The sequence below is a fragment of the Esox lucius genome, chromosome 9 (genome assembly GCF_011004845.1).
Source record: "Esox lucius isolate fEsoLuc1 chromosome 9, fEsoLuc1.pri, whole genome shotgun sequence".
In the NCBI taxonomy this organism is placed as follows: Eukaryota; Metazoa; Chordata; class Actinopteri; order Esociformes; family Esocidae; genus Esox; species Esox lucius.
This window is the reverse complement of record NC_047577.1, coordinates 24,236,858-24,246,900: the sequence shown is the minus strand read 5'-3', so window position 1 is coordinate 24,246,900 and position 10,043 is coordinate 24,236,858. Positions and strand designations below refer to the sequence as shown.

Sequence of the window (10,043 nt, the reverse complement as noted above, 5' to 3'; positions counted from 1 at the left end):
AGATACTAGTAAGCTTATTACTGGCTAATAAGCTGTTAAAACACCCAGTGGTAAATGCCATACAGTTCATAGATGTTAGTTGTGGTAGAAAACACCACAAATAAGAAACAGTCAGTTTAACACAATGCTTAATGATGTCTAGCGAAATATTCAAACTTAGTATGATGTTAATGCGTGACAATATTATCTAAGGTCGAGCGGCTATACCGACACTCAGTGAACGTATAGGTCTGTGGCCTAGTGGTTAAAGACAACCTTTCATGTGGGAGACCCAAGTTTGAATCCAATGAGGGCAACAACATTCCTCACTTGTAATCACGGGATGGCTGAACTAGGATTGCCTGGTTCCTTTTCAGGTTTCTTAATGTTTTTATTTGCTGTATTACAGGGCTCATCTGTAAAGTCTCAGTCTGACTGTATAAAAAAGGTCAAATAAATATTGGGCACAAGTGGATCTTCCAGCAAGACATCAAAATCTTGTTTTTGGAGACAGATGCTGCAAACCTTTTGTTCCACCTCATCCCAAAGCCGCTTTATTGGACTAAGATCTGGCAACTGTGTCACTGGAGTAAACTGAAGCCAGTCATATTCATGGAACCAGATTGGGATTAGGCCTGCTCTGTGACATAGTACATTATCCTGCTGGAAGTATCCATTTGAAAATGGGTAGACTGAACATTAAGGGATGTGCATGTTCAGAAATTTGTAGGTATGCTATGGCATTCATATGAAGCTCAATTGGAATTAGAATGGGCTAGTGTATGGTAAGAAAACCATCCCCACATTGTTACACAACCCTAGTAAATCTAAAACCCACCACCCTAAAGGCCTACATAGTTTATTTGTTACAAATTGTCACAGTTTGGTCAGCACCCGAATACATGAAATATGTAAAGGCATTACTTTTGTATGTTATCTGGGTACCATGAAATTACCACCCTTTTAAAATTATTATCAAGGACAGGCAAAAGGATAAAGTGATTGCACCAGTTGAACATTTAACGCACAAGCAATTTCCCTTTTCAATAACACTGAAACAATGGGTTTTTTCAATAACACTGAAACAAAGAAACAAAAAGTCAGGTCAAAAAAACAAACAAAAAAACCTTTGACACAGCCAGAGACTCCTCTCTTGATTGTTTCCAACATAATAACAAAACATGTATACAGTATTAAACGCTGCTGGACTCTCGATTCCTTAAACGGATCCTCCTCTACTACATAAACTACAGTACTAGAGAAAATCGAAATGAGTCATTATTTTAAGGCATTTTGGCAAGTGTTGGATGATTGTTGTCTTTTTAAACAGACATTCCTTCCTTTGGGTGCTCTGGCTCCTCCTGGTGGAGAGGCAAAAAAAAACTAGTAAGAATATTTATGTATATTGAAACAAAATAATTTTCCTCACTGATAATAGCAATAAGGGCACAAAAATGTATACCGTCACATCAAACTACATACAGGACCTGGCCTATTCTTTTTTTTAAAGCCTGTGGCTCGCCTACCTTCCCCACAAGTTGTCCTTGCAAGGTTTTCACAGTGTCCCTCTCTTTGGCAAGCTGCTCTTGGGTGGCCTTGAGCAGTTGCTGAAGCTTGATCGCCGCTTGGCCCAGGTCCCTGGTTAGCTTCTTTTCTTTCTCCAGCCTCTCCTGGACAAGGAGATTAAACAAATATATTAAGTTATTGTAATTAAAAAACAAGAAAAGGAACCAGACGAGCCTAGTTTGGCCGGCCCGTGATTAGAAGGCATGAATGTTGTTGTAAAACACAATACAAGCCCAATGCCAGGACGAAGTGACTGAGGGGGCAGTTAAAAATGGAGAGAGGGCGAATCAGTTTTTTGCTATTTTTCTAGTGTCTTTGACGCCTAAGATCACACCAGTGTAATCAGGCTAGAGTGGTCCCTGAAGCATACGATCACTGGTATGACCGCGCTTTTATTTACTCACATTTAGCTCAGTGTATATAAATGTATTTCCTCACTGTAATTGTTTGAAGATCTACACTATGATATTAACGAGGTAGCAAGTGTTCAAATTGGGACAAGAGGGGTTACTTACGTACCTACAGGCTGCCAACACTAGCAGTCATTTTTCTAAAATAAATATAATACATATGACACAAAAAACTAATAATATTAGTGACTAGAACATCTTATCATATCTTAGGAGAGCTGTCAACCGGTATGTCATTTCAATAATATTTATACAGTAACACACAATGAAAGCACTTGATAGCACGCTGATTATAGACTCTTAATAGCGTGTTTATATGTTTCAAAAGATTGTGACCCGACCCCCCCCCCCCCAATTGCCACACAATGGTTCTATTTTCTGATGGTAGGGTTCACATACAATAGCTGAATTTGCAGAGCTACAGTGGTGAGCAAACCGATGGCGCAAACTAAAACAGTATTACAGCACTACTTTTGGTGTCCCCTTGGGAATTGCTCGAGAAGAAAGCTCAAATATCAATTTTTTTCACTGATCGTATTTGTCCATTAATCAATATGCAAGAATCTGAATTCATAAATTGTGATAAAAGAGAGCTTCCGAATCATTTCGTAAATAAATGATTTACACACCACCTATGGCCTGATAATTAGCGTGTGTTTTATTGATACAAGTGAAGAGTGTAAGTATCTTTTGAGCTGAAATTTTTTGAAAAATTACAGAATTTTTCTAAAGATTGCTCAGTGATTATCCGATATACATTTTTAACAGTAGCCTAATACTACCAGCAGTAGTTTGCTAATGTAATTGAAATATTTGTATTTATTTATAAGCAACATGGTGTTTTTGGGAAGCAGTGGATGAAATGAATTGTGATATCATAAGCACATTGAACTCTGAGTGAGTACTGGGGGGCCATTAAGTGATTTTTGAAACTGACGGGTGAAAAGGTTAAAACTTAAACTGGGGGGGCTCTTGCCCCCTTGTGGCACCAGGCCTGTTGCAATATATCTGTAAACAGTTTTATTTTAGGCTTACTATAATGCACCTAGTGAAAGTTATAGCCAGGGTAGTTTTTGTCTATCCTGAACAAATCCTAATGCATAATATGTTTTGATTGTGGCGAGGCTCAAACACAGGTCCCTTGCATGGCAGTCTGCATCTCTAACCACTACGCTATTTAACAAGGATCACTCCCTCCCTCACTCTTTTTTACTTTATGGTTAATACTTTTAAATGTTAAATCCAAATGGTAACTTCTTGATGTTCAATTGGTACTCGCTTGTGTTCATTATAGTGAGTGCTAGAAGTGTGTACCTAATATGTTATTTTTATTTTTTTTGCATTTATTAGTGTAACTATTGTTACTAAAATTAAAGTTTCAAAGCTCACAACACCACCCACCAGGTCCAGTTCGGTATGCTTTTACAGAACAAAGGCAGAGTTTGTTGATGGCCTTTTCAGTTTAGATTGTACTTGGAAGCCATGAAAGAGGGAGTAATGAAGTAAACAGTAATACACACTTTGAGTTCTCCTGTAGATGAGTCATCTTCTGCTTTCATTTGGTCCATCTGTGTCTGCAGGTCAATCACACACTTCTGAGCCTACAAGGCGAGAGCAAAAAGATTTCAGGAAAAAAAAACGTTTGTTTTGATGCAAAGACCAACAGACAAAAGGTTTTGTGTAATTTCCCACTATTGGGTTCTGACGAGAAGTACAATATTGTACTCATCTACTTGATCAGTGGTGCCCAACTAATGGCGAAAGATAAAGTTAAAATCTAAGGAATGCTTAAAGTTGCCCACTAGAGGGCAATGCAGATCCTATTTCGATATTATTTCAGTCTTAAGCCTCGTTCACACCAGACACGGCATAAAATTACTGTACGGTAATTTAACGCAAACATCGCAATCAATCTACGCAAAATACCCAATCAATCTTCCGCATCTTCATAACCAGTATCGCAAAGACGGAGGAGAACCTCATTTTGCTAGTGTCTAGCCACCCTTGTTTGTATGATACTACCTCAGACGTTTACCGAGACCTAAATGTTAAAAATGCTGCGTGGAAAAGTGTAGCCATGCAAGCATGAGCAGAAGCTTTCTCAGTTTGTTTCATTGTAGTAGATGAAATGAAAACGTCATCCAGGCTGTATATATATATATATATATATATATATATATATATATATATATTTTCCCTCAAATATGTTTTAACCAATCAGGTCTAGGATATGTCCCGCTCAAATATTTAGCGTTTCAAACTTTGATCTGGTAGGCTATTACAAATAATTAATGAGCTGTCAAATCTATTTTTGCGATCCCATAAACCCGTAATTGAAAGCTACATATTAGCTCTTCTTCGGTGGTACATCAACTTCCGTTTCTGATACCGTACAGAAAAGCACCGCACAAGTTGGAAAATTTAAACTCATGCGACACACCTGCCGTACCGCAACCAAATCTGGCCGAGTACGGTAGATTAGACGCAGCGGTGCGGATTGCTTTCTATTGAAATGAATGGACTTCCGCCGCAACGCATAAAGATTGCCGTGTCTGGTGTGAATGAAGCTTTACAGTGGATTTCCTTGTTTATGTCCCGTCTCCAGCCTGAAGCATGAAAATTTAAATATTGTTGCAATAAAACACATACTACATGAATTTCAGTCTCACCATCTGGATGGCACCAGTTAAAATATAATGTGTAATGTAAACTATGTTACATGTTTCCTAGAAATCAATCTTGGTTGCACTCCTTTTAACACTAGAATTGCCAATTATTATTATTATTATTATTTGTTTATACTAAAACAAATACAAAAAATAAGCTAAGCCTAAATCATTATACGGATGATGATATTATCCAAGAGACATATTAGTTCTAAATCAATTTCTATTTTGGTCACTGTCCACCGTCCCAATTCCCCCCTTATAATTGCTGTTTTTCCTTCTATTTTAAATTCTCCTTCTAAACTGCATTTTTCTAATAGCTCAAACCCATATCAGCTAGAGTTAATTTACCTGTCCTTACAAGGGTACACCTCTCATTTTCCCCCTTATTTATCTAAATTTTTGTAAAGAATTTTACCTTTTTATAACATATAGATGCGTTTTACAATAAGTTTGTATCTAGGTGACAATTGTATATCCATCTATGCAATACCTTTTTAATAGTTCATTAACCAAACATGTGTGGTGTGTTCCTGTACCTATCCTCTCAAAGATACACCAATATTTAAGTCAATTCTCTGTATTTTATATTATAAATATATGTATCAATACAACTCTATTACCAAATATACATAACTGTTAATATAACTTTTTTATAATTTGCTATCAAGAACACATGTAGTTCTTAAACCACATTTATTTTGGTCATTGACCTTCCTTCTCCAGAGTACAGACCGTGGATTTGCCATTTTCAATTTCTTTAATTTTAGCAGCTTTTGTCCTTCTCTACCACTATTTTTAGTAGCTCATTATCCATTTTAGTTACAAATTGTCAAACATATGTGGTCTGTTCCTTTACCTTTTATTTTTTCCAAAACAATTCTCTGTAGGAAATTTGCTAACTACAATTTTGTTATTACAACTCAATTACCTAATTCACAAACTTTTTTCAGTAGCCTCCTATCCAGATGACATGTACCTCTAAAACCACATACATTTTGTTCACTGATATTCCTTGTTAAGAGTACACCCCTTAGTTTTGCCATTGTTGATTTTGGTGAATTTACAGGAATGTATCTTTCTAAACAACCATTTTTAATAGCTCACTATCCATAAGAGTAAGAGATCTCTTCTCAAAGGTACACATCTTTTTCCAAATTCATTACCTGTATTTTATTTTAAAATTACATGCATTGTTACAACTATGTTACCTAATTCACATGAACAATTTTTAATAGCTTTCAATCCAGATGATATGTACCTCTAAAACCACTTGCATTTTTATTAAAGAGTTTTAATAATGCATGTAATTTTGAAATGAAATACATAATGAATTTGGAAAAAATAAGAGGTGTACCTTCCAGAAGAGCGTTAAATGAACACAACACACGTTTGTAGATCTCTAACTCATTATGGATATTGAGCTATTAAAAATGTATAGAAGGATCAATTCTGTTATAATCACCAAAATGTAAAAGGGAAAATCTAAAAGTCAGCGACCAACATACAAGTGGTTGTAGGTGTATATGTCACTTCCATAGAAATCTATAAAAAAAAATAAAAGATATAAGGTGCAACAAAAAAAATTGTAGAAATGTATACAAAAAAGTTGGGACATTGAAAAAATAAATTAAATAATTTACAAATCTCATAAACTTATATTTAATTTACAATAGAATATAGATAACATATTGAATGTTGAAAGTGAGACATTTTGTAATGTCGTGCCAAATATTGGCTCATTTTGGATTTCATGAGAGCTACACATTCCAAAAAAGTTGGGACAGGTAGCAATAAGACAAGTTAAATGTACAGATAAGGAACAGCTGGAGGACCAATTTGCAACTTATTATGTCAATTGGCAACATGATTGGGTATAAAAAGAGCCTCTCGGAGTGGCAGTGTCTCTCAGAAGTCAAGATGGCCAGAGGATCACCAATTCCCCCAATGCTGCGGCAAAAAATAGTGGAGCAATATCAGAAAGGAGTTTCTCAGAGAAAAATTGCAAAGAGTTTGAAGTTATCATCATCTACAGTGCATTATATCATCCAAAGATTCAGAGAATCTGGAACAATCTCTGTGTGTAAAGGTCAAGACCGGAAAACCATACTGGATGCCCGTGATCTTCGGGCCCTCAGATGGCACTGCATCACATACAGGAATGATACTGTAATGGAAATCACAACAAGGGCTCAGGAATACTTCCAGAAAACATTGTCGGTGAACACAATCCACCGTGCCATTCGCCGTTGCCGGCTAAAACTCTATAGGTCAAAAAAGAAGCTGTATCTAAACAGGATCCAGAAGCGCAGGTGTTTTCTCTGGTCCAAGGATCATTTAAAATGGACTGTGGCAAAGTGGAAAAGTGTTCTCTGGTCAGACAAATCAAAATTTGAAGTTCATTTTGGAAAACTGGGACGCCATGTCATCCGGACTAAAGAGGACAAGGACAACCCAAGTTGTTATCAGCGCTCAGTTCAGAAGCCTGCATCTCTGATGGTATGGGGTTGCATGAGTGCGTGTGGCATGGGCAGCCTACACATCTGGAAAGGCACCATCAATGCTGACAGTTATATCCAAGTTCTAGAACAACATATGCTCCCATCCAGACGTCGTCTCTTTCATGGAAGACCTTGCATTTTCCAACATGACAATGCCAGACCACATACTGCATCAATTACAATGCCATGGCTGCATAGAAGAAGGATCCGGGTACTGAAATGGCCAGCCTGCAGTCCAGATCTTTCACCCATAGAAAACATTTGGCGCATCATAAAGAGGAAGGTGCGACAAAGAATACCTAAGACAGATGAGCAACTAGAAGTCTGTATTAGACAAGAATGGGACAACATTCCTATTCATAAACTTGAGCAACTTGTCTCCTCAGTCCCCAGACGTTTGCAGTCTGTTATAAAAAGAAGAGGGGATGCCACACAGTGGTAAACATGGCCTTGTCCCAACTTTTTTGAGATGTGTTGATGCCATGAAATTTAAAATCAACTTATTTTTCCCTTAAAGTGATTCATCTTCTCAGTTTAAACATTTGATATGTCATCTATGTTGTATTCTGAATAAAATATAGAAATTTGAAACTTCCACATCATTGCATTCTGTTTTTATTCACAATTGTACAGTGTCCCAACTTTTTTGGAATTGGGTTTGTAGTTATGTTTAATAACACAAAGTGTCTGTGCCCATGATTTTCCTTTACAGGGGCAGGTATTATTAGGTTGACACAAAATAAAATAGAATTTTTAGTCACATTGAATCAGCGGTATTGCACTTTCATGACGATCGCTGAACAACTGAACAGACATTCGACAGTGTTTTGCTAAATTTTGGGCTCTGCTAAACTAAAAGTTTGATTTTCAATAAAATCAAAGGGTGTACCTTGCTCTCTACCCTAATCCACTGTCGTCTTTGTACAATTTTTTTTGGAAGAGGTATTGATGATCCAACCCAGAATATCAAACATAAAACCCAATTTACCCCGGTGGCACTAATCACCCCTCACTGAATGCATGACATCAATAGATGAATGCCCCATTCTCCCAGATGAATGATCAGAGCCTTGGTTGAATTTGAATGAACTTAGAAATTAAATAAGATTTCCATGATATTCAGCTAATCTCCTATTGAAAATGTAGGCTAATTCATCAAATGTACATCTACAAATGTATTATGCTTAATAATTATTCACGAAACACCAAGGATATTGTTTCCCAGTCACCAAATACCAATTCAACAAAGATATTACTTGTTAACGTTTTTATATTAGGAGAAAGAGAAACTAAATTGTACACACATCCTATCATGTCTCTGAATTTTCTCTGCTTATTTTACTGAAGAATAATATTCTACAAATGTATTAGGCTAAAGAATTATTCACGAAATGAAATACCAACGATATTCTTCACCAGTCACCAATTACCAATTCAACAAACAAAAGTTACTGTTTTTATTTTAGGAGAGAAAGAGCAACTAAATCTCACACATATCCCATTGTTTCTCTTTGAACTTTCTCTGCTTATTTTACTGATGACTAATATTTCACAAATGTATTAGGCTAAATAATTATTCACGAAACACCAATGATATTCTTTACCACTAAAGCTATGCATTGGCGTTAAAATCAACTCAATAGCCCCACTACAACCCCCAGGAGAGACCTGCAAAGACGTTCACATGGCCTATTCATTTTGTTGTCTTTTTTTCTAATAACTCCTCTCGGTTTTTCGATAACGTATTCATGTCACCTACAGACAATTCATGTCACCTATAGATTGGCTGTGTAATTTTCTTTCTTGTTGTACTTGCAGTGCCTAATAAATGATTGAAAATACTACAGCCTGTGTTCTTAGAAATAATCATATTATTTTCTTAATAGTTTTTTTCCTATGATAAGACCTTCAACACAAACCCATTCTTGTATTCTTCAAATTCATTGCCAATTTTAGACAAAATCTGTAATTTATTTTTTAGAGTATTCTATATAGTTTGATAATGACCCAGTAGATGAACTGATGCTCTGGCTGGATGGTGATGCTGTGGAGGAGAATGTACATGCTAATAGGGACGATTAGTATACTAATGACACCAAACGGCATTCGGTTCTGGCAGATACTGGGGGTCTGAAAGGCTAAATGGGAAAGAATGACTGTGACTGAATTTAGTTGAAATTATTTATAAAGATTTACCTGGTCAAAGTCAATGGTCAGCTGCTGTCTCATCTCTTCCTCCATTTCCAACTTATTTGTTGTCTGTTCCAGTTGGGATTGGACCTGAGATATAACACACACTGGTAAGTCCAATCATTCCACCCACACAGGTCCCATTAGGAACAGTAGACCACAATGGTGTATCAGTCGAAACTATGCAGTGTTCTGCACAAAACGTGAGGTTAGAACATGTAGAGACACATGGAACCATGTTCAGTTCAAATTAAACAAGCAAGTTACACTATTACCACATTATGGGCCGTTACATTAGCAGTTTCCAACTTAGGTCCTGGAGTACCCCCAAACAGCAAACTTTATTGCAACCCCAATCAAACATAACATAATTCAACTTATTGAGTGCAAACTAACTATATAGCAACTATGTTACTCAACATGTGGTTCAGTATTTCCATAGCCTATCTTGCTCATTGGATAACTAACCGAGTCAGCAAAAGTTTTTGTATACGTGTCCTAGGTTAGATGGGCAAGACAGGGAAAGCTTCCTAGGATAAGCCTAAGGCACTACTTATATAAGTTTGCTAAATTTGCATTCTATGTAATGGTATGGTCCTATACACTGTGTGTTTTAAAATGTTCATCTATATTGCCTATCCTGCCGGTGGTATGACTACAACAAAAAAATACATTTGTCCCAGGCTATTGACTGTGGCAGCAATGTATGGTATCATCAAGTCAGTCTTCAA

General features: G+C 36.6%; 1 protein-coding gene across 4 annotated transcripts in view; it reads right to left on the bottom strand.

The window, feature by feature from the left end:
• Positions 1-822: 822 nt before the first annotated feature.
• The window catches only part of rrbp1b (ribosome binding protein 1b), a 64,429-nt gene continuing 55,208 nt past the window's right edge, over positions 823-10,043 (bottom strand). For all 4 annotated transcript variants that reach the window (XM_010901722.4, XM_020052873.2, XM_020052874.2 and 1 more), the window contains 4 exons: positions 9,319-9,402; positions 3,476-3,556; positions 1,506-1,649; positions 823-1,340 (listed from right to left, as the gene is read on the bottom strand). In XM_010901722.4, the coding sequence (XP_010900024.3) occupies positions 1,302-1,340; positions 1,506-1,649; positions 3,476-3,556; positions 9,319-9,402 (348 nt within the window). In that variant the 3' untranslated portion in view covers positions 823-1,301. The remainder of the gene's footprint in view (positions 1,341-1,505; positions 1,650-3,475; positions 3,557-9,318; positions 9,403-10,043) is intronic.